Source organism: Cyclopterus lumpus, chromosome 11 (genome assembly GCF_009769545.1).
Source record: "Cyclopterus lumpus isolate fCycLum1 chromosome 11, fCycLum1.pri, whole genome shotgun sequence".
Taxonomy (NCBI): domain Eukaryota; kingdom Metazoa; phylum Chordata; class Actinopteri; order Perciformes; family Cyclopteridae; genus Cyclopterus; species Cyclopterus lumpus.
In genome coordinates, this window is record NC_046976.1 from 22,788,121 (window position 1) to 22,813,006 (window position 24,886).

Consider the following 24,886-nt stretch of genomic DNA (forward strand, 5'->3'; position numbering starts at 1 on the left):
ATAATAATAATAATAGTAATATAATATTTAAAACCTCCTCCATCTTTCAATGAAATTGAAAAAAAAGCCAATAAATAAGGTAATGCCGAGATTCTTTACAGTGGTGTTGGATGTCAGGGCAATGCCATCTACAGAAACCGCCAGGAGTCCTGCTATAATGAGGACGGACTAAAGTTATCACAGGAGTCCTCCGTCACATTGAGACGTGGTATTGAATCAAATGCAGAAGGAATCTCTTCTTTAAATGTAGCTACAGCACTGTCAGTTAGACATCTGGTGTAGAAACTTTTGACTAACGGTGTACACTCCGGGAGTATGAACTCAAAAGTTCTGAGGTAATGGTCTGACAGAAGAGGGTTCTGTGGGAAGACCTCCAAATGCTCAATGTCAATGCCATATGTAAGAACAAGGTGGAGGGTGTGGCCAAAGCAGTGAGTGGGTTTCTGTACTCTCTGACAGAAGTCAATCGAGTCCAACAATGAGATAAATGCAGCACTAAGGCAATCATTATCAATATCCACATGAATATTAAAATCTCCTACAATAGTAGGAGTATCAGTTTTAAGGAAAATTCAGATATAAATTCTGAATATTTTCAATTCAATTTCAATTCAGTTTATTTTGTATAGCCCAATATCACAAATTTGCCTCAGAGGGCTTTACAATCTGTACACATACGACATCCCTGACCTTTGACCTCACATCAGATCAGGAAAAACTCCCCAAAAATAACCTTTGACAGGGAAAAAAGGGAAGAAACCTTCAGGAGAGCAACAGAGGAGGATCCCTCTCCCCGGATGGACAGATGAATAGATGTCATGTGACCAGATGAACAGATTTACAGAGTTACATAAACACATTACATGAATATGACAATGTATGAATGGAACTCCAATCCATGAAACAGAAGTAGGTAGAGAGGAGGGGGGCGGGGCATCAGCAGGGCCAATGGGAGGCCAGTTCACCAGCATCAGACACCTCCAGGTCCAATGGACCCTATGAGACGTGAAGTCACAACGACTCCGGGGAGGAAGCAGAGTTAATAAGGTGCAATGGAGAGATGTAAATTCATCCATAAGGAGAGAGAGAAGAGGAGATAGGTGCTCAGTGTATCCTAAAAATCCCCCAGCAGCCTATAAGCCTATAGCAGCATATCAAGGGGCTGGACCAGGGCAAACCTGATTCAGCCCTAACTATAAGCTCTATTAAAGAGGAAAGTCTTAAGTCTATTCTTGAATGAGGTGACTGTGTCTGCGTCCAGGACTGAAAGTGGAAGCTGGTTCCATAAAAGAGGAGCTTGATAACTGAAGGCTCTGGCTCCCATCCTACTTTTTAGGACTCTAGGAACCACAAGTAGCCCCACATTTAGTGAGCAGCTCTCTAGTGGGGCAATATGGTACTACAAGCTCCTTAAGATATGATGGTGCATCACCAATCAAGGCTTTGTAGGTGAGGAGAAGAATTTTAAATGTGATTCTTGATTTTACAGGGAGCCAGTGCAGAGCAGCTTGGGTCCGGTCTACATCCAGGACATGGTCTAACCTCACACCCAGGACGTGGTCTAACCTCACACCCAGGACATGGTCCAACCTCACACCCAGGACATGGTCTAACCTCACATCCAGGACATGGTCTAACCTCACACCCAGGACATGGTCCAACCTCACACCCAGGACATGGTCTAACCTCACACCCAGGACGTGGTCTAACCTCACACCCAGGACGTGGTCTAACCTCACACCCAGGACATGGTCTAACCTCACACCCAGGACGTGGTCTAACCTCACACCCAGGACATGGTCCAACCTCACACCCAGGACATGGTCTAACCTCACACCCAGGACATGGTCCAACCTCACACCCAGGACATGGTCCAACCTCACACCCAGGACATGGTCTAACCTCACACCCAGGACATGGTCCAACCTCACACCCAGGACATGGTCTAACCTCACACCCAGGACATGGTCCAACCTCACACCCAGGACATGGTCAAACCTCACATCCAGGACATGGTCTAACCTTACACCCAGGACATGGTCTAACCTCACACCCAGGACATGGTCCAACCTCACACCCAGGACATGGTCCAACCTCACACCCAGGACATGGTCTAACCTCACACCCAGGACATGGTCCAACCTCACACCCAGGACATGGTCTAACCTCACACACCAGGACATGGTCAAACCTCACATCCAGGACATGGTCTAACCTCACACCCAGGACATGGTCCAACCTCACACCCAGGACATGGTCCAACCTCACACCCAGGACATGGTCCAACCTCACACCCAGGACATGGTCAAACCTCACACCCAGGACATGGTCCAACCTCACACCCAGGACATGGTCCAACCTCACACCCAGGACATGGTCAAACCTCACACCCAGGACATGGTCAAACCTCACATCCAGGACATGGTCCAACCTCACACCCAGGACATGGTCTAACCTCACACACCAGGACATGGTCAAACCTCACATCCAGGACATGGTCTAACCTCACACCCAGGACATGGTCCAACCTCACACCCAGGACATGGTCCAACCTCACACCCAGGACATGGTCAAACCTCACATCCAGGACATGGTCTAACCTCACACCCAGGACATGGTCTAACCTCACACCCAGGACATGGTCTAACCTCACACCCAGGACATGGTCTAACCTCACATCCAGGACATGGTCTAACCTCACACCCAGGACATGGTCTAACCTCACACCCAAGCTCGTTCGCTTCACTCGGCTTCTTCCAATCAGCTTGTAGCTCCTTCACTTCGAGCTAAACACTCAACAAAGTCAGACTGTTTGCTGTGCTGGCTCCTCATTGGTGGAACGAGCTCCACATTGACATCAGGACAGGAAGTCTCTACAGACTAAAAACACATCTTAGTGACTATACCTTGAATAGGGAAGGTAGAGCCGTAGTAGCACTTTAGTAGCACTTAAATGTCTCTTACTGATAGTACTCTGTAGTTTAACGTTATTGAAGAAATTGTACTTGCTTGATTCTTGTTGTTCTGAGTTTGGACTCATGGTTTAATGCACTTATTGTAAGTCGCTTTGGATAAAAGCGTCAGCTAAATGACATGTAATGTAATGTATAACAATAAATACAGATTAAAAAAATAAAATACAGATGAAATAACATTAAATAGTGCAGAATATAAACGGAGACTACTATAAATGGAAACTATGTGCAAACATCCAGTGCATATTTACTTGAGTGCAAACAGATTGTATGAAAGTATCAAAGTGACTACAGTGCAGATAGAGTGGTGTAATGGGGGTCAGAGGGGGGTAGAGTTCAGAGTCCAAAGTGACTACAGTGCAGGTAGAGTGATGTAATGTAATGGGGGTCAGAGGGGGGTAGAGTTCAGAGTCCAAAGTGACTACAGTGCAGGTAGAGTGATGTAATGGGGGTCAGAGGGGGGTAGAGTTCAGAGTCCAAAGTGACTACAGTGCAGGTAGAGTGATGTAATGGGGGTCAGAGGGGGGTAGAGTTCAGAGTCCAAAGTGACTACAGTGCAGGTAGAGTGATGTAATGGGGGTCAGAGGGGGGTAGAGTTCAGAGTCCAAAGTGACTACAGTGCAGGTAGAGTGATGTAATGGGGGTCAGAGGGGGGTAGAGTTCAGAAAGGTAACAGCTCTGGGGAAAAAGCTGTTCCTCAGACGGCTGGTCCTTGACCACAAGCTCCTGAAGCGCCTGCCTGAGGGCCGGAGGGAGAACAGTCTGTGAGCCGGGTGAGAAGAGTCCTTCAGGATGCTGCGGGCTCGACGCAGGCGGCGTTTCTTCTGGACCTCCTCAATGCTTGGGAGTGGAGTACCTGTGATGTGCTGGGCGATCTTCACCCGTTGCAGCCTCTTGCGCTCCGTGACAGAGCAGCTGCCGTACCAGACTGTGACGCAGTTGGTGAGGATGCTCTCGATCACGCAGCGGTAGAAATTCACCAGGATGGCTGAAGACAGGTGATTCTTCTTCAGTGTCCTCAGAAAGAAGAGGCGCTGGTGAGCTTTCTTGACAAGATGACAAAGATCTAATATTTAGGAGTCCACATTTAATCATCCTGTTTTGTTGCGCTGTTGCACTCGTGTTGTTAACCTGTATAAGGGTTATTTTGCATGACTTACTTTTGATTTAATTCATTTAAGTGGCCGTGGGACAGACACAGTCTCTATAGAGTTAAGGTTAAGGGTGGGTAACTGCATAAATATATATATACACATACATATATATATATATATATATATATATATATATATATATATATATATATACACACACATACACATATATACATATACAGTATATATGTGTATGTGTATATATATATATATATATATATATATGTATATATGTCTGTGTATGTATGTATATATATATATATATATATATACACATACACATATATACATCCCATCCATCCATTTTCAATACCGCTTATCCTCATTAGGGTATACATACAGTATATATGTGTATGTGTATATATGTATATATGTCTGTGTATGTATATATATATATATAATGTATGTGTATGTGTATATATATATATATATATATAATGTATGTATGCAGTCTCTATAGAGTTATGGGTGGGTGCAGAGAAGGGTGTAAGAATACAAATCTAAATCTTCAGTCCCTCGATCAGAAAGGGAAACTGCCCAAAAACCCTTTAAAGGAGAAAAAAGAAACCTCCGGATCCCTCATCAATAGAACATAGTACAGTTATAACAGTCAACAAATATGCTGGAAATGATTCGATATGAGAATAGTGATGAAAACATAAAGAATAATTACTAATAATAACAGCTAACGCAAACCCTGACCCTTTCCCTAAATGAGCCCAACCCCCAAACTTAGTCCCTATCCCTTAAGGATCCCTGACCACCAACCCAGACCCTATCCCTAAAGGGTACCTAACCCCCTAACCCAGACCCTATACCAAAAGGGTACCTAACCCCCTAACCCAGACCCTATACCAAAAGGGAACCTCACCCAGACCATATCCCAAAAGGGTTGTTCCCTTCTTGCCTCATAGGGTCCATTGGACCTGGCAGTGTCTGAAGCTGGTCCTAGGTCCTGACTCCTTGCCCCTGCCTCAAAGGCCTGGACTCATTGGTCTGGCCTCTTTCGCGATGCCACCTGCAATGGCCCTGCTGAACTTTAAAAAAACACCAGGAACTGCATAATAACACATTTAATAGAAAAGAGAGAATGACTAATAAAACCATGAAGTGTTTAAATGTGTTTAACCTTTGACCCTGATTTATGTTTGACAGCAGCAGGATCCAACCACGTGGCCTGACATCAGCGTATATAATCATAATATTTATATTTAGTGTATAATAATAACAACGAGAAGAAAAATACAATAACAACTATAATTAAAGTCAAGACATCTGAGAAATACAGTAGATGAAAAAATTAAATAATAGTAATATAGTCAGCCAGCAAGAAGCGGCTGCTCCTCCACAGCATCTACGATGATGATGATGATGAAGCTGCTGCTGATGAAGATGATGAAGAGTCCCCCATGTGTTGCTGTAGGAAGTGTTCCAGACTGAAGACCCGCCCCCATCCGACAGCAGGATTCATACTTATGAAGTCTTCTAGGTTCATCTGACACTCTGAGGAGGAAATGCATCACAGTGATGTCATTGTGATGTCACCACACAGTTAACATTATTACACACGTGCTAAGGTGATGTGTCATGTGACCTGTGGTTCGTATGGGAAGATAGGGTGGGGGGGGCATCCTCCAAGACCCATCAGAGTTCTTCATGTGCGATCGATCCGACGCAAAGTTCAACAGGAAGCTGTCAGCAGGGACAACACGCAATTTCCTGTTGGAAAAGAGACAAAGGTAGACTCTGCTGTGACGTCTGAGCGGAGTCCAATTAAATCTAGTTTATACCGCTGCACCTCAGGGTGAGGGTTAGCTGCGGTTCCTTCTCCACCAGAGAGGTGACGTTCCACCTGCGGTTCCTTCTCCACCAGAGAGGTGACGTTCAACCTGCGGTTCCTTCTCCACCAGAGAGGTGACGTTCCACCTGCGGTTCCTTCTCCACCAGAGAGGTGACGTTCAACCTGCGGTTCCTTCTCCGCCAGAGAAGTGACGTTTTCCACCAGAGAGGTGACGTTCCACCTGCGGTTCCTTCTCCACCAGAGAGGTGACGTTCAACCTGCGGTTCCTTCTCCGCCAGAGAAGTGACGTTTTCCACCAGAGAGGTGACGTTCAACCTGCGGTTCCTTCTCCGCCAGAGAAGTGACGTTTTCCACCAGAGAGGTGACGTTCAACCTGCGGTTCCTTCTCCACCAGAGAAGTGACGTTTTCCACCAGAGAGGTGACGTTCCACCTGCGGTCCCTTCTCCACCAGAGAGGTGACGTTTTCCACCAGAGAAGTGACGTTCCACCTGCGGTTCCTTCTCCACCAGAGAGGTGACGTTCAACCTGCGGTTCCTTCTCCGCCAGAGAAGTGACGTTTTCCACCAGAGAGGTGACGTTCCACCTGCGGTTCCTTCTCCACCAGAGAGGTGACGTTCAACCTGCGGTTCCTTCTCCGCCAGAGAAGTGACGTTTTCCACCAGAGAGGTGACGTTCCACCTGCGGTCCCTTCTCCACCAGAGAGGTGACGTTTTCCACCAGAGAAGTGACGTTCCACCTGCGGTTCCTTCTCCACCAGAGAGGTGACGTTCAACCTGCGGTTCCTTCTCCACCAGAGAAGTGACGTTTTCCACCAGAGAGGTGACGTTCAACCTGCGGTTCCTTCTCCACCAGAGAGGTGACGTTCAACCTGCGGTTCCTTCTCCACCAGAGAAGTGACGTTTTCCACCAGAGAGGTGACGTTCCACCTGCGGTCCCTTCTCCACCAGAGAGGTGACGTTTTCCACCAGAGAAGTGACGTTCCACCTGCGGTTCCTTCTCCACCAGAGAGGTGACGTTCAACCTGCGGTTCCTTCTCCACCAGAGAAGTGACGTTTTCCACCAGAGAGGTGACGTTCAACCTGCGGTTCCTTCTCCACCAGAGAGGTGACGTTCAACCTGCGGTTCCTTCTCCACCAGAGAAGTGACGTTTTCCACCAGAGAGGTGACGTTCCACCTGCGGTTCCTTCTCCAACAGAGAGGTGACGTTCAACCTGCGGTTCCTTCTCCACCAGAGAGGTGACGTTCAACCTGCGGTTCCTTCTCCACCAGAGAGGTGACGTTCCACCTGCGGTTCCTTCTCCACCAGAGAGGTGACGTTCAACCTGCGGTTCCTTCTCCGCCAGAGAAGTGACGTTTTCCACCAGAGAGGTGACGTTCCACCTGCGGTTCCTTCTCCACCAGAGAGGTGACGTTCAACCTGCGGTTCCTTCTCCGCCAGAGAAGTGACGTTTTCCACCAGAGAGGTGACGTTCAACCTGCGGTTCCTTCTCCACCAGAGAAGTGACGTTTTCCACCAGAGAGGTGACGTTCCACCTGCGGTTCCTTCTCCACCAGAGAGGTGACGTTTTCCACCAGAGAAGTGACGTTCCACCTGCGGTTCCTTCTCCACCAGAGAGGTGACGTTCAACCTGCGGTTCCTTCTCCACCAGAGAAGTGACGTTTTCCACCAGAGAGGTGACGTTCAACCTGCGGTTCCTTCTCCACCAGAGAGGTGACGTTCAACCTGCGGTTCCTTCTCCACCAGAGAAGTGACGTTTTCCACCAGAGAGGTGACGTTCCACCTGCGGTTCCTTCTCCAACAGAGAGGTGACGTTCAACCTGCGGTTCCTTCTCCACCAGAGAAGTGACGTTTTCCACCAGAGAGGTGACGTTCCACCTGCGGTTCCTTCTCCACCAGAGAGGTGACGTTCAACCTGCGGTTCCTTCTCCACCAGAGAAGTGACGTTTTCCACCAGAGAGGTGACGTTCCACCTGCGGTTCCTTCTCCACCAGAGAGGTGACGTTCAACCTGCGGTTCCTTCTCCGCCAGAGAAGTGACGTTTTCCACCAGAGAGGTGACGTTCCACCTGCGGTTCCTTCTCCACCAGAGAGGTGACGTTCAACCTGCGGTTCCTTCTCCGCCAGAGAAGTGACGTTTTCCACCAGAGAGGTGACGTTCCACCTGCGGTTCCTTCTCCACCAGAGAGGTGACGTTCCACCTGCGGTTCCTTCTCCACCAGAGAGGTGACGTTCCACCTGCGGTTCCTTCTCCACCAGAGAGGTGACGTTCAACCTGCGGTTCCTTCTCCGCCAGAGAAGTGACGTTTTCCACCAGAGAGGTGACGTTCAACCTGCGGTTCCTTCTCCACCAGAGAGGTGACGTTTTCCACCAGAGAGGTGACGTTCCACCTGCGGTTCCTTCTCCACCAGAGAGGTGACGTTCAACCTGCGGTTCCTTCTCCACCAGAGAGGTGACGTTTTCCACCAGAGAGGTGACGTTCCACCTGTGGTTCCTTCTCTACCAGAGAGGTGACGTTTTCCGCCAGAGAAGTGACGTTCAACCTGCGGTTCCTTCTCTACCAGAGAGGTGACGTTTTCCACCAGAGAGGTGACGTTCCACCTGCGGTTCCTTCTCCACCAGAGAGGTGAAGTTCAACCTGCGGTTCCTTCTCCACCAGAGAAGTGACGTTTTCCACCAGAGAAGTGACGTTCCACCTGCGGTACCTTCTCCACCAGAGAGGTGACGTTCAACCTGCGGTTCCTTCTCCACCAGAGAAGTGACGTTTTCCACCAGAGAGGTGACGTTCAACCTGCGGTTCCTTCTCCGCCAGAGAAGTGACGTTTTCCACCAGAGAGGTGACGTTCAACCTGCGGTTCCTTCTCCGCCAGAGAAGTGACGTTTTCCACCAGAGAGGTGACGTTCAACCTGCGGTTCCTTCTCCACCAGAGAAGTGACGTTTTCCACCAGAGAGGTGACGTTCCACCTGCGGTCCCTTCTCCACCAGAGAGGTGACGTTTTCCACCAGAGAAGTGACGTTCCACCTGCGGTTCCTTCTCCACCAGAGAGGTGACGTTCAACCTGCGGTTCCTTCTCCGCCAGAGAAGTGACGTTTTCCACCAGAGAGGTGACGTTCCACCTGCGGTTCCTTCTCCACCAGAGAGGTGACGTTCAACCTGCGGTTCCTTCTCCACCAGAGAAGTGACGTTTTCCACCAGAGAGGTGACGTTCCACCTGCGGTCCCTTCTCCACCAGAGAGGTGACGTTTTCCACCAGAGAAGTGACGTTCCACCTGCGGTTCCTTCTCCACCAGAGAGGTGACGTTCAACCTGCGGTTCCTTCTCCACCAGAGAAGTGACGTTTTCCACCAGAGAGGTGACGTTCAACCTGCGGTTCCTTCTCCACCAGAGAGGTGACGTTCAACCTGCGGTTCCTTCTCCACCAGAGAAGTGACGTTTTCCACCAGAGAGGTGACGTTCCACCTGCGGTCCCTTCTCCACCAGAGAGGTGACGTTTTCCACCAGAGAAGTGACGTTCCACCTGCGGTTCCTTCTCCACCAGAGAGGTGACGTTCAACCTGCGGTTCCTTCTCCACCAGAGAAGTGACGTTTTCCACCAGAGAGGTGACGTTCAACCTGCGGTTCCTTCTCCACCAGAGAGGTGACGTTCAACCTGCGGTTCCTTCTCCACCAGAGAAGTGACGTTTTCCACCAGAGAGGTGACGTTCCACCTGCGGTTCCTTCTCCAACAGAGAGGTGACGTTCAACCTGCGGTTCCTTCTCCACCAGAGAGGTGACGTTCAACCTGCGGTTCCTTCTCCACCAGAGAGGTGACGTTCCACCTGCGGTTCCTTCTCCACCAGAGAGGTGACGTTCAACCTGCGGTTCCTTCTCCGCCAGAGAAGTGACGTTTTCCACCAGAGAGGTGACGTTCCACCTGCGGTTCCTTCTCCACCAGAGAGGTGACGTTCAACCTGCGGTTCCTTCTCCGCCAGAGAAGTGACGTTTTCCACCAGAGAGGTGACGTTCAACCTGCGGTTCCTTCTCCACCAGAGAAGTGACGTTTTCCACCAGAGAGGTGACGTTCCACCTGCGGTTCCTTCTCCACCAGAGAGGTGACGTTTTCCACCAGAGAAGTGACGTTCCACCTGCGGTTCCTTCTCCACCAGAGAGGTGACGTTCAACCTGCGGTTCCTTCTCCACCAGAGAAGTGACGTTTTCCACCAGAGAGGTGACGTTCAACCTGCGGTTCCTTCTCCACCAGAGAGGTGACGTTCAACCTGCGGTTCCTTCTCCACCAGAGAAGTGACGTTTTCCACCAGAGAGGTGACGTTCCACCTGCGGTTCCTTCTCCAACAGAGAGGTGACGTTCAACCTGCGGTTCCTTCTCCACCAGAGAAGTGACGTTTTCCACCAGAGAGGTGACGTTCCACCTGCGGTTCCTTCTCCACCAGAGAGGTGACGTTCAACCTGCGGTTCCTTCTCCACCAGAGAGGTGACGTTTTCCACCAGAGAGGTGACGTTCCACCTGCGGTTCCTTCTCCACCAGAGAGGTGACGTTCAACCTGCGGTTCCTTCTCCGCCAGAGAAGTGACGTTTTCCACCAGAGAGGTGACGTTCCACCTGCGGTTCCTTCTCCACCAGAGAGGTGACGTTCAACCTGCGGTTCCTTCTCCGCCAGAGAAGTGACGTTTTCCACCAGAGAGGTGACGTTCCACCTGCGGTTCCTTCTCCACCAGAGAGGTGACGTTCCACCTGCGGTTCCTTCTCCACCAGAGAGGTGACGTTCCACCTGCGGTTCCTTCTCCACCAGAGAGGTGACGTTCAACCTGCGGTTCCTTCTCCGCCAGAGAAGTGACGTTTTCCACCAGAGAGGTGACGTTCAACCTGCGGTTCCTTCTCCACCAGAGAAGTGACGTTTTCCACCAGAGAGGTGACGTTCCACCTGCGGTTCCTTCTCCACCAGAGAGGTGACGTTCAACCTGCGGTTCCTTCTCCACCAGAGAAGTGACGTTTTCCACCAGAGAGGTGACGTTCCACCTGTGGTTCCTTCTCTACCAGAGAGGTGACGTTTTCCGCCAGAGAAGTGACGTTCAACCTGCGGTTCCTTCTCTACCAGAGAGGTGACGTTTTCCACCAGAGAGGTGACGTTCCACCTGCGGTTCCTTCTCCACCAGAGAGGTGAAGTTCAACCTGCGGTTCCTTCTCCACCAGAGAAGTGACGTTTTCCACCAGAGAAGTGACGTTCCACCTGCGGTTCCTTCTCCACCAGAGAGGTGACGTTCAACCTGCGGTTCCTTCTCCACCAGAGAAGTGACGTTTTCCACCAGAGAGGTGACGTTCAACCTGCGGTTCCTTCTCCGCCAGAGAAGTGACGTTTTCCACCAGAGAGGTGACGTTCCACCTGCGGTTCCTTCTCCACCAGAGAAGTGACGTTTTCCACCAGAGAGGTGACGTTCAACCTGCGGTTCCTTCTCCACCAGAGAAGTGACGTTTTCCACCAGAGAGGTGACGTTCCACCTGCGGTCCCTTCTCCACCAGAGAAGGTGACGTTTTCCACCAGAGAAGGTGACGTTCCACCTGCGGTTCCTTCTCCACCAGAGAGGTGACGTTCAACCTGCGGTTCCTTCTCCGCCAGAGAAGTGACGTTTTCCACCAGAGAGGTGACGTTCCACCTGCGGTTCCTTCTCCACCAGAGAGGTGACGTTCAACCTGCGGTTCCTTCTCCGCCAGAGAAGTGACGTTTTCCACCAGAGAGGTGACGTTCCACCTGCGGTCCCTTCTCCACCAGAGAGGTGACGTTCCACCTGCGGTTCCTTCTCCACCAGAGAGGTGACGTTCAACCTGCGGTTCCTTCTCCACCAGAGAGGTGACGTTCAACCTGCGGTTCCTTCTCCGCCAGAGAAGTGACGTTTTCCACCAGAGAGGTGACGTTCAACCTGCGGTTCCTTCTCCACCAGAGAAGTGACGTTTTCCACCAGAGAGGTGACGTTCCACCTGCGGTTCCTTCTCCACCAGAGAGGTGACGTTCAACCTACGGTTCCTTCTCCACCAGAGAGGTGACGTTTTCCACCAGAGAGGTGACGTTCCACCTGTGGTTCCTTCTCTACCAGAGAGGTGACGTTTTCCGCCAGAGAAGTGACGTTCAACCTGCGGTTCCTTCTCTACCAGAGAGGTGACGTTTTCCACCAGAGAGGTGACGTTCCACCTGCGGTTCCTTCTCCACCAGAGAGGTGAAGTTCAACCTGCGGTTCCTTCTCCACCAGAGAAGTGACGTTTTCCACCAGAGAAGTGACGTTCCACCTGCGGTTCCTTCTCCACCAGAGAGGTGACGTTCAACCTGCGGTTCCTTCTCCACCAGAGAAGTGACGTTTTCCACCAGAGAGGTGACGTTCAACCTGCGGTTCCTTCTCCGCCAGAGAAGTGACGTTTTCCACCAGAGAGGTGACGTTCAACCTGCGGTTCCTTCTCCGCCAGAGAAGTGACGTTTTCCACCAGAGAGGTGACGTTCAACCTGCGGTTCCTTCTCCACCAGAGAAGTGACGTTTTCCACCAGAGAGGTGACGTTCCACCTGCGGTCCCTTCTCCACCAGAGAGGTGACGTTTTCCACCAGAGAAGTGACGTTCCACCTGCGGTTCCTTCTCCACCAGAGAGGTGACGTTCAACCTGCGGTTCCTTCTCCGCCAGAGAAGTGACGTTTTCCACCAGAGAGGTGACGTTCCACCTGCGGTTCCTTCTCCACCAGAGAGGTGACGTTCAACCTGCGGTTCCTTCTCCGCCAGAGAAGTGACGTTTTCCACCAGAGAGGTGACGTTCCACCTGCGGTCCCTTCTCCACCAGAGAGGTGACGTTCCACCAGAGAAGTGCGTTCACCTGGTCTCCACCAGAGAGGTGACGTTCAACCTGCGGTTCCTTCTCCACCAGAGAAGTGACGTTTTCCACCAGAGAGGTGACGTTCAACCTGCGGTTCCTTCTCCACCAGAGAGGTGACGTTCAACCTGCGGTTCCTTCTCCACCAGAGAAGTGACGTTTTCCACCAGAGAGGTGACGTTCCACCTGCGGTCCCTTCTCCACCAGAGAGGTGACGTTTTCCACCAGAGAAGGTGAACGTGTCCACCTGCGGTTCCTTCTCCACCAGAGAGGTGAAGTTCAACCTTGCGGTTCCTTCTCCACCAGAGAAGTGACGTTTTCCCACCAGAGAGGTGACCGTTCAACCTGCGGTTTCCTTCTCCACCAGAGAGGTGACGGTCAACCTGCGGTCTTCTCACCAGAGAAGTGAACGTTTTCCACCAGAGAAGGTGACGTTCAACCTGCGGGTTCCTCTACGCCAGAGAAGGTGAACGTTCACCAGAGAGGTGACGTTCAACCTGCGGTCCTTCTCCCAGAGTGACGTTTTCCACCAGAGAGGTGGACGTTCAACCTGCGGTTCCTTCTCTCACCAGAGAATGTGACGTTTCCACCATAGAGGTTCCACCTGCGGCTCCTTCGCCACCAGAGGGTGACGTTCCAGAGAAGTGACGTTCCACCTGCGGATTCCTTCTCCACCAGAGAGGTGACGTTCAAACCTGCGGTTCCTTCTCCGCCAGAGAAGTGGACGTTTTCCAACAAAAACAGAGAGGTGACGTTCCACCTGCGGTTCCTTCTCCACCAGAGAGTTGTGAAGTTCAACCTGGCGGTTCCTTCTCCGCCAGAGAAGTGACGTTTTCCACCAGAGAGGTGACGTTCAACCTGCGGTTCCTTCTCCACCAGAGAAGTGACGTTTTCCACCAGAGAGGTGACGTTCCACCTGCGGTTCCTTCTCCACCAGAGAAGTGACGTTTTCCACCAGAGAAGTGACGTTCCACCTGCGGTTCCTTCTCCACCAGAGAGGTGACGTTCAACCTGCGGTTCCTTCTCCACCAGAGAAGTGACGTTTTCCACCAGAGAGGTGACGTTCAACCTGCGGTTCCTTCTCCACCAGAGAGGTGACGTTCAACCTGCGGTTCCTTCTCCACCAGAGAAGTGACGTTTTCCACCAGAGAGGTGACGTTCCACCTGCGGTTCCTTCTCCAACAGAGAGGTGACGTTCAACCTGCGGTTCCTTCTCCACCAGAGAAGTGACGTTTTCCACCAGAGAGGTGACGTTCCACCTGCGGTTCCTTCTCCACCAGAGAGGTGACGTTCAACCTGCGGTTCCTTCTCCACCAGAGAAGTGACGTTTTCCACCAGAGAGGTGACGTTCCACCTGCGGTTCCTTCTCCACCAGAGAGGTGACGTTCAACCTGCGGTTCCTTCTCCGCCAGAGAAGTGACGTTTTCCACCAGAGAGGTGACGTTCCACCTGCGGTTCCTTCTCCACCAGAGAGGTGACGTTCAACCTGCGGTTCCTTCTCCGCCAGAGAAGTGACGTTTTCCACCAGAGAGGTGACGTTCCACCTGCGGTTCCTTCTCCACCAGAGAGGTGACGTTCCACCTGCGGTTCCTTCTCCACCAGAGAGGTGACGTTCCACCTGCGGTTCCTTCTCCACCAGAGAGGTGACGTTCAACCTGCGGTTCCTTCTCCGCCAGAGAAGTGACGTTTTCCACCAGAGAGGTGACGTTCAACCTGCGGTTCCTTCTCCACCAGAGAAGTGACGTTTTCCACCAGAGAGGTGACGTTCCACCTGCGGTTCCTTCTCCACCAGAGAGGTGACGTTCAACCTGCGGTTCCTTCTCCACCAGAGAGGTGACGTTTTCCACCAGAGAGGTGACGTTCCACCTGTGGTTCCTTCTCTACCAGAGAGGTGACGTTTTCCGCCAGAGAAGTGACGTTCAACCTGCGGTTCCTTCTCTACCAGAGAGGTGACGTTTTCCACCAGAGAGGTGACGTTCCACCTGCGGTTCCTTCTCCACCAGAGAGGTGAAGTTCAACCTGCGGTTCCTTCTCCACCAGAGAAGTGACGTTTTCCACCAGAGAAGTGACGTTCCACCTGCGGTTCCTTCTCCACCAGAGAGGTGACGTTCAACCTGCGGTTCCTTCTCCACCAGAGAAGTGACGTTTTCCACCAGAGAGGTGACGTTCCACCTGTGGTTCCTTCTCTACCAGAGAGGTGACGTTTTCCACCAGAGAAGTGACGTTCAACCTGCGGTTCCTTCTCTACCAGAGAGGTGACGTTTTCCACCAGAGAGGTGACGTTCCACCTGCGGTTCCTTCTCCACCAGAGAGGTAACGTTCAACCTGCGGTTCCTTCTCCACCAGAGAAGTGACGTTTTCCACCAGAGAGGTGACGTTCCACCTGCGGTTCCTTCTCCACCAGAGAGGTAACGTTCAACCTGTGGTTCCTTCTCTACCAGAGAGGTGACGTTTTCCACCAGAGAGGTGACGTTCAACCTGCGGTTCCTTCTCCACCAGAGAGGTGACGTTTTCCACCAGAGAGGTGACGTTCAACCTGTGGTTCCTTCTCTACCAGAGAGGTGACGTTTTCCACCAGAGAAGTGACGTTCAACCTGCGGTTCCTTCTCTACCAGAGAGGTGACGTTTTCCACCAGAGAGGTGACGTTCCACCTGCGGTTCCTTCTCCACCAGAGAGGTAACGTTCAACCTGCGGTTCCTTCTCCACCAGAGAAGTGACGTTTTCCACCAGAGAGGTGACGTTCCACCTGCGGTTCCTTCTCCACCAGAGAAGTGACGTTTTCCACCAGAGAAGTGACGTTTTCCACCAGAGAAGTGACGTTCAACCTGCAGTTCCTTCTCCACCAGAGAGGTGACGTTCAACCTGCGGTTCCTTCTCCACCAGAGAAGTGACGTTTTTCATCAGAGAGGTGACGTTCCACCTGCGGTTCCTTCTCTACCAGAGAAGTGACGTTCAACCTGCGGTTCCTTCTCCACCAGAGAAGTGACGTTCAACCTGCGGTTACTTCTCCACCAGAGAAGTGACGTTTTCCATCAGAGAGGTGACGTTCCACCTGCGGTTCCTTCTCTACCAGAGAAGTGACGTTCAACCTGCGGTTCCTTCTCCACCAGAGAGGTGACGTTCAACCTGTGGTTCCTTCTCCACCAGACGGGGTTTCGGCACGGGTTAGGGTGTGTGTTATCTGTGGAGTTCAGTTGTGTTACCTGTGGAATTCAGTTGTGTTACCTGTGGAGTTCAGGTGTGTTATCTGTGGGGTTCAGTTGTGTTACCTGTGGAATTCAGGTGTGTTACCTGTAGAATTCAGGTGTGTTACCTCTGGTTTTCAAGTGTGTTACCTGTGGAGTTCAGGTGTGTTATCTGTGGGGTTCAGTTGTGTTACCTGTGGAGTTCAGGTGTGTTATCTGTGGGGTTCAGTTGTGTTACCTGTGGAATTCAGGTGTGTTACCTGTAGAATTCAGGTGTGTTACCTCTGGTTTTCAGGTGTGTTACCTGTGGAGTTCAGGTGTGTTACCTCTGGTTTTCAAGTGTGTTACCTGTGGAGTTCAGGTGTGTTATCTGTGGGGTTCAGTTGTGTCACATGTGGAGTTCAAGTGTGTTACCTGTGGATTTCAGGTATGCTACCTGTGGAGTTCAGGTGTGTTACCTTTTTTTCAATTCAGGTGTGTTACCTCTGGTTTTCAAGTTTGTTACCTGTGGAGTTCAGGTGTGTTACTAGTAGAGTTCATGTGTGTTACCTGTGGAATTCAGGTGTGTTACCTCTGGTTTTCAAGTGTGTTACCTGTGGAGTTCAGGTGTGTTCCCTGTGGAGTTCAGGTGTGTTCCCTGTGGAGTTCAGGTGTGTTACCTGTGGAGTTCAGGTGTGTTACCGTTAAATTCAGGTGTGTTACCTGTGGAGTTCAGTTGTGTTACCTGTGGAGTTCAGTTGTGTTACCTGTGGAGTTCAGTTGTGTTACCTGTGGAGTTCAGGTGTGTTACCTGTGGAGTTCAGGTGTGTTACCAGTGGAGTTCAGGTGTGTTACCTGTGGAGTTCAGGTGTGTTACCTGTGGAGTTCAGGTGTGTTACCTGTGGAGTTCAGGTGTGTTACCAGTGGAGTTCAGGTGTGTTACCAGTGGAGTTCAGTTGTGTTACCTGTGGAGTTCATGTTACCTGTGGAGTTCAGGTGTGTTACCTGTGGAGTTCATGTTACCTGTGGAGTTCAGGTGTGTTACCAGTGGAGTTCAGGTGTGTTACCAGTGGAGTTCAGTTGTGTTACCTGTGGAGTTCATGTTACCTGTGGAGTTCAGGTGTGTTACCTGTGGAGTTCAGGTTTGTTACCTGTGGAGTTCAGGTTTGTTACCTGTGGAGTTCAGTTGTGTTACCTGTGGAGTTCAGGTGGCTTACCTGTGGTACGCAGGTTTGATGTTGCGGTCCGAGCGGAGGGCCTGGGCAGCGTACAGATTCAGGCTGCAGGGAAACGACAGCTCAGTGTCCAGATCATAAACCAGAGAAGGAGAATTAAGTCTGATCTGCAACAACACCACGTGGTAGTCCTGAAACACACCATGACATCACCGTTTGCCTTAGTGTTCCTTATAGTATATTCCTTATCATTAGCGTGTTCCAGCTAGTCCTGCCTGACTATACTGTGATTGGCAAAAACTACTTTGATAATATGGTCATTTTGCTTAATTGAGAAAGTTGCATTCAGGACATTAAGCCAAAAAGGGTTCATTTAAACCTGAACAAGATCTTTTCTTCTTTTGTTGTCTAAACTCAAACAATAACGTTTGTCTGAACTTAAACTACTCGGCGTGTTGTCTAAAGATAAGCAAGTAGGTTTGTTGTCTGAAGTTAAACTAGTCAATGAAGGGAGGATGAAGACAGTCAATGAAGGGAGGATGAAGACAGTCAATGAAGGGAGGATGAAGACAGTCAATGAAGGGAGGATGAAGATAGTCAATGAAGGGAGGATGAAGACAGTCAATGAAGGGAGTATGAAGACAGTCAATGAAGAGAGGATGAAGACAGTCAATGAAGGGAGTATGAAGACAGTCAATGAAGGGAGGATGAAGACAGTCAATGAAGGGAGGATGAAGATAGTCAATGAAGGGAGGATGAAGACAGTCAATGAAGGGAGGATGAAGATAGTCAATGAAGGGAGGATGAAGACAGTCAATGAAGGGAGTATGAAGACAGTCAATGAAGAGAGGATGAAGACAGTCAATGAAGGGAGTATGAAGACAGTTAATGAAGGGAGTATGAAGACAGTCAATGAAGGGAGGATGAAGACAGTCAATGAAGAGAGGATGAAGACAGTCAATGAAGGGAGTATGAAGACAGTCAATGAAGGGAGGATGAAGACAGTCAATGAAGGGAGGATGAAGACAGTCAATGAAGGGAGGATGAAGACAGTCAATGAAGGGAGTATGAAGACAGTCAATGAAGGGAGGATGAAGACAGTCAATGAAGGGAGTATGAAGACAGTCAATGAAGGGAGGATGAAGACAGTTAATGAAGGGAGTATGAAGACAGTCAATGAAGGGAGGATGAAGACAGTCAATGAATGGAGCATGAAGACAGTTAATGAAGGGAGGATGAAGACAGTCAATGAAGGGAGGATGAAGACAGTCAATGAAGGGAGTATGAAGACAGTCAATGAAGGGAGTATGAAGACAGTCAATGAAGGGAGTATGAAGACAGTTAATGAAGAGAGGATGAAGACAGTCAATGAAGGGAGGATGAAGACAGTCAATGAAGGGAGTATGAAGACAGTCAATGAAGGGAGAATGAAGACAGTCAATGAAGGGAGGATGAAGACAGTCAATGAAGGGAGGATGAAGACAGTTAATGAAGAGAGGATGAAGACAGTCAATGAAGGGAGTATGAAGACAGTCAATGAAGAGAGGATGAAGACAGTCAATGAAGGGAGGATGAAGACAGTTAATGAAGGGAGAATGAAGACAGTTAATGAAGGGAGGATGAAGACAGTAAATGAAGGGAGGATGAAGACAGTCAATGAAGGGAGTATGAAGACAGTCAATGAAGGGAGTATGAAGACAGTTAATGAAGGGAGGATGAAGACAGTCAATGAAGGGAGTATGAAGACAGTCAATGAAGGGAGGATGAAGACAGTCAATGAAGGGAGCATGAAGACAGTTAATGAAGGGAGGATGAAGACAGTCAATGAAGGGAGTATGAAGACAGTCAATGAAGGGAGCATGAAGACAGTCAATGAAGGGAGGATGAAGACAGTCAATGAAGGGAGTATGAAGACAGTTAATGAAGAGAGGATGAAGACAGTCAATGAAGGGAGGATGAAGACAGTTAATGAAGGGAGGATGAAGACAGTCAATGAAGGGAGGATGAAGACAGTCAATGAAGGGAGGATGAAGACAGTCAATGAATGGAGCATGAAGACAGTTAATGAAGGGAGGATGAAGACAGTTAATGAAGAGAGGATGAAGACAGTCAATGAAGGGAGTATGAAGACAGTCAATGAAGGGAGTATGAAGATAGTCAATGAAGGGAGGATGAAGACAGTCAATGAAGGGAGTATGAAGACAGTTAATGAAGAGAGGATGAAGACAGTCAATGAAGGGAGTATGAAGACAGTCAATGAAGGGAGGATGAAGACAGTCAATGAAGGGAGCATGAAGACAGTTAATGAAGGGAGTATGAAGACAGTCAATGAAGGGAGGATGAAGACAGTCAATGAAGGGAGGATGAAGACAGTTAATGAATGGAGCATGAAGACAGTTAATGAAGGGAGGATGAAGACAGTTAATGAAGAGAGGATGAAGACAGTCAATGAAGGGAGCATGAAGACAGTTAATGAAGGGAGTATGAAGACAGTCAATGAAGGGAGGATGAAGACAGTCAATGAATGGAGGATGAAGACAGTCAATGAAGGGAGGATGAAGACAGTCAATGAAGGGAGGATGAAGACAGTCAATGAAGGGAGGATGAAGACAGTCAATGAAGGGAGGATGAAGACAGTCAATGAAGGGAGCATGAAGACAGTCAATGAAGGGAGGATGAAGACAGTCAATGAAGGGAGTATGAAGACAGTTAATGAAGAGAGGATGAAGACAGTCAATGAAGGGAGGATGAAGACAGTTAATGAAGGGAGGATGAAGACAGTCAATGAAGGGAGGATGAAGACAGTCAATGAAGGGAGGATGAAGACAGTCAATGAATGGAGCATGAAGACAGTTAATGAAGGGAGGATGAAGACAGTAAATGAAGGGAGTATGAAGACAGTCAATGAAGGGAGTATGAAGACAGTTAATGAAGAGAGGATGAAGACAGTCAATGAAGGGAGTATGAAGATAGTCAATGAAGGGAGGATGAAGACAGTCAATGAAGGGAGTATGAAGACAGTTAATGAAGAGAGGATGAAGACAGTCAATGAAGGGAGTATGAAGACAGTCAATGAAGGGAGGATGAAGACAGTCAATGAAGGGAGGATGAAGACAGTCAATGAAGGGAGTATGAAGACAGTCAATGAAGGGAGGATGAAGACAGTCAATGAAGGGAGGATGAAGACAGTCAATGAATGGAGCATGAAGACAGTTAATGAAGGGAGTATGAAGACAGTCAATGAAGGGAGGATGAAGACAGTCAATGAAGGGAGGATGAAGACAGTCAATGAATGGAGCATGAAGACAGTTAATGAATGGAGCATGAAGACAGTTAATGAAGAGAGGATGAAGACAGTTAATGAAGAGAGGATGAAGACAGTTAATGAAGAGAGGATGAAGACAGTTAATGAAGGGAGTATGAAGACAGTCAATGAAGGGAGGATGAAGACAGTCAATGAAGGGAGGATGAAGACAGTTAATGAAGGGAGGATGAAGACAGTTAATGAAGAGAGGATGAAGACAGTCAATGAAGGGAGCATGAAGACAGTTAATGAAGGGAGTATGAAGACAGTCAATGAAGGGAGGATGAAGACAGTCAATGAAGGGAGGATGAAGACAGTTAATGAAGGGAGTATGAAGACAGTTAATGAAGGGAGGATGAAGACAGTCAATGAATGGAGCATGAAGACAGTTAATGAAGGGAGGATGAAGACAGTTAATGAAGGGAGTATGAAGACAGTCAATGAAGGGAGGATGAAGACAGTCAATGAAGGGAGGATGAAGACAGTTAATGAAGGGAGGATGAAGACAGTCAATGAAGGGAGTATGAAGACAGTTAATGAAGAGAGGATGAAGACAGTCAATGAAGGGAGTATGAAGACAGTTAATGAAGAGAGGATGAAGACAGTCAATGAAGGGAGGATGAAGACAGTCAATGAAGGGAGGATGAAGACAGTCAATGAATGGAGCATGAAGACAGTTAATGAAGGGAGTATGAAGACAGTCAATGAAGGGAGGATGAAGACAGTCAATGAAGGGAGGATGAAGACAGTCAATGAATGGAGCATGAAGACAGTTAATGAATGGAGCATGAAGACAGTTAATGAAGAGAGGATGAAGACAGTTAATGAAGAGAGGATGAAGACAGTTAATGAAGGGAGGATGAAGACAGTTAATGAAGGGAGTATGAAGACAGTCAATGAAGGGAGGATGAAGACAGTCAATGAAGGGAGGATGAAGACAGTTAATGAAGGGAGGATGAAGACAGTTAATGAAGAGAGGATGAAGACAGTCAATGAAGGGAGCATGAAGACAGTTAATGAAGGGAGTATGAAGACAGTCAATGAAGGGAGGATGAAGACAGTCAATGAAGGGAGGATGAAGACAGTTAATGAAGGGAGTATGAAGACAGTTAATGAAGGGAGGATGAAGACAGTCAATGAATGGAGCATGAAGACAGTTAATGAAGGGAGGATGAAGACAGTTAATGAAGGGAGTATGAAGACAGTCAATGAAGGGAGGATGAAGACAGTCAATGAAGGGAGGATGAAGACAGTTAATGAAGGGAGGATGAAGACAGTTAATGAAGAGAGGATGAAGACAGTCAATGAAGGGAGCATGAAGACAGTTAATGAAGGGAGTATGAAGACAGTCAATGAAGGGAGGATGAAGACAGTCAATGAATGGAGGATGAAGACAGTCAATGAAGGGAGGATGAAGACAGTCAATGAAGGGAGGATGAAGACAGTCAATGAAGGGAGGATGAAGACAGTCAATGAAGGGAGGATGAAGACAGTTAATGAAGGGAGGATGAAGACAGTTAATGAATGGAGGATGAAGACAGTCAATGAATGGAGCATGAAGACAGTCAATGAAGGGAGGATGAAGACAGTTAATGAAGGGAGGATGAAGACAGTCAATGAAGGGAGGATGAAGACAGTCAATGAAGGGAGGATGAAGACAGTCAATGAATGGAGGATGAAGACAGTCAATGAATGGAGGATGAAGACAGTCAATGAAGGGAGGATGAAGACAGTCAATGAATGGAGTATGAAGACAGTCAATGAAGGGAGGATGAAGACAGTCAATGAAGGGAGGATGAAGACAGTTAATGAAGGGAGGATGAAGACAGTTAATGAAGGGAGGATGAAGACAGTTAATGAAGGGAGGATGAAGACAGTCAATGAAGGGAGGATGAAGACAGTCAATGAATGGAGCATGAAGACAGTTAATGAAGGGAGGATGAAGACAGTCAATGAATGGAGCATAAAGACAGTTAATGAAGAGAGGATGAAGACAGTTAATGAAGAGAGGATGAAGACAGTCAATGAAGGGAGGATGAAGACAGTCAATGAATGGAGCATGAAGACAGTTAATGAAGGGAGGATGAAGACAGTCAATGAATGGAGCATGAAGACAGTCAATGAATGGAGCATGAAGACAGTTAATGAAGGGAGGATGAAGACAGTTAATGAAGAGAGGATGAAGACAGTTAATGAAGAGAGGATGAAGACAGTCAATGAATGGAGCATGAAGACAGTCAATGAAGGGAGTATGAAGACAGTCAATGAAGGGAGGATGAAGACAGTCAATGAATGGAGCATGAAGACAGTCAATGAAGGGAGTATGAAGACAGTCAATGAAGGGAGGATGAAGACAGTCAATGAAGGGAGGATGAAGACAGTCAATGATGGTGGAGGGTCCGGTAGGCTCAACATTTCAATGTCTCCTCAGGATTAGTCTATCACAAAGTAGTTGTCAGTAGAACTAGCCAACCACAGCACAGGAGTACCAGCCCGTACTACCCAACAGAGCACAGCAGGGCGGGAGTTAGGGACACTTTTGTGTATTATGAATTAAATGTGACATTGCAGTTATTATGGATCACCCAGATGACTGGATGATCTCCCCGTCCAGACTTCTGCTTCCACAGAGGAACCTGGTGGAGAACAAACATCAGCTTTAGAACCAGACAGGTGTTCTTCAGGAAAAATGCCTACATGATTCAGAGAAACTGACTAATGCTTTAGAACAGTAGACGTGCTGACATGTTCTCCTGTGTGGTCTCACCATTCGGTTCTCATTTGAGATGAAAACCGCAAACAATTCATCCAGCGGGGGAGTTTTCTCCGTTCTGACAAACTCACAGAGCTTCCAAACATTTTCTTCACTGCCGAACAAGAACAGAAAACAAAACAAGTTGGTAGAACATGTGTTGACCTGGTCATTTCTAGAACCAGTTAGTAGAACATGTGTTGACCTGGTCATTTCTAGAACCAGTTAGTAGAACATGTGTTGACCTGGTCATTTCTAGAACCAGTTAGTAGAACATGTGTTGAACTGGTCATTTCTAGAACCAGTTAGTAGAACATGTGTTGAACTGGTCATTTCTAGAACCAGTTAGTAGGACATGTAGTTAGTAGAACATGTGTTGACCTGGTCATTTCTAGAACCAGTTAGTAGAACATGTGTTGAACTGGTCATTTCTAGAACCAGTTAGTAGAACATGTGTTGACCTGGTCATTTCTAGAACCAGTTAGTAGAACATGTAGTTAGTAGAACATGTGTTGACCTGGTCATTTCTAGAACCAGTTAGTAGAACATGTGTTGACCTGGTCATTTCTAGAACCAGTTAGTAGAACATGTAGTTAGTAGAACATGTGTTGAACTGGTCATTTCTAGAACCAGTTAGTAGAACATGTGTTGACCTGGTCATTTCTAGAACCAGTTAGTAGAACATGTAGTTAGTAGAACATGTGTTGAACTGGTCATTTCTAGAACCAGTTAGTAGAACATGTGTTGAACTGGTCATTTCTAGAACCAGTTAGTAGGACATGTAGTTAGTAGAACATGTGTTGACCTGGTCATTTCTAGAACCAGTTAGTAGAACATGTGTTGAACTGGTCATTTCTAGAACCAGTTAGTAGAACATGTGTTGACCTGGTCATTTCTAGAACCAGTTAGTAGAACATGTAGTTAGTAGAACATGTGTTGAACTGGTCATTTCTAGAACCAGTTAGTAGAACATGTGTTGACCTGGTCATTTCTAGAACCAGTTAGTAGAACATGTAGTTAGTAGAACATGTGTTGACCTGGTCATTTCTAGAACCAGTTAGTAGAACATGTGTTGACCTGGTCATTTCTAGAACCAGTTAGTAGAACATGTGTTGACCTGGTCATTTCTAGAACCAGTTAGTAGAACATGTGTTGACCTGGTCATTTCTAGAACCAGTTAGTAGAACATGTGTTGAACTGTTATAGTACTTCATAAGGTATGTTGCAGTAATAAATAAGACGTTATAGTACTACATAATGTTGCAGTAATAAATAAGACGTTATAGTACTACATAATGTTGCAGTAATACCTTATATGTTATAGTACAACTCACCAGTAACAGCTCGTATAAACACAGTTCTCAGGTTCCATGTTAAGGTGTCGCACTGAAAACGGTTGTGACGTCACTTTTCGGTCAAGTTTAAACGTATGTTCCTTTGCTGGGCTTCAGGGCTGTGGAACCTGCAGCTCTGTGGAACCTGCAGCTCTGTGGAACCTGCAGCGCTGTGGAACCTGCAGCTCAGTGGAACCTGCAGCGCTGTGGAACCTGCAGCTCTGTGGAACCTTCAGCTCTGTGGAACCTTCAGCGCTGTGGAACCTGCAGCTCTGTGGAACCTGCAGCTCTGTGGAACCCGGTCTCAGTCTCCAAGGCTCACTCCGGCTTTGGAGAAGACCATCACGGTAAGATTTCGGCAGACGACCCGGAAGAAAA

The 24,886-nt window shown here is 48.4% G+C and overlaps 2 protein-coding genes across 4 annotated transcripts in view; both read right to left on the bottom strand.

The window, feature by feature from the left end:
- The window catches only part of dnai2b (dynein, axonemal, intermediate chain 2b), a 28,745-nt gene extending 24,492 nt beyond the window's left edge, over positions 1 to 4,253 (bottom strand). Inside the window, exon 1 of the mRNA XM_034544518.1 lies at positions 4,234 to 4,253. The gene's annotated coding sequence lies outside the window, so the exon portion shown is untranslated. The remainder of the gene's footprint in view (positions 1 to 4,233) is intronic.
- Positions 3,574 to 24,866, bottom strand: LOC117738594 (protein N-terminal glutamine amidohydrolase-like). 3 transcript variants are annotated; one of them, XM_034544520.1, is made up of 6 exons: positions 24,509 to 24,866; positions 23,190 to 23,289; positions 23,008 to 23,058; positions 17,161 to 17,309; positions 5,724 to 5,848; positions 4,581 to 5,632 (listed from the first exon to the last, which is right to left on the bottom strand). In XM_034544520.1, the coding sequence occupies exons 1-6, from the start codon at positions 24,544 to 24,546 to the stop codon at positions 5,484 to 5,486; spliced, it is 612 nt and encodes a 203-aa protein (XP_034400411.1). In that variant the 5' UTR covers positions 24,547 to 24,866; the 3' UTR covers positions 4,581 to 5,483. The 3 variants fall into 3 exon arrangements, with proteins under 3 accessions (XP_034400413.1, XP_034400410.1, XP_034400411.1); XM_034544522.1 differs by lacking the exons at positions 4,581 to 5,632; positions 5,724 to 5,848 and adding an exon at positions 3,574 to 4,021 and having other exon boundaries at positions 17,161 to 17,223; positions 23,190 to 23,284; XM_034544519.1 differs by lacking the exons at positions 4,581 to 5,632; positions 5,724 to 5,848 and adding an exon at positions 3,574 to 4,021 and having other exon boundaries at positions 17,161 to 17,223.
- Between the last annotated feature and the right edge of the window lie 20 nt (positions 24,867 to 24,886).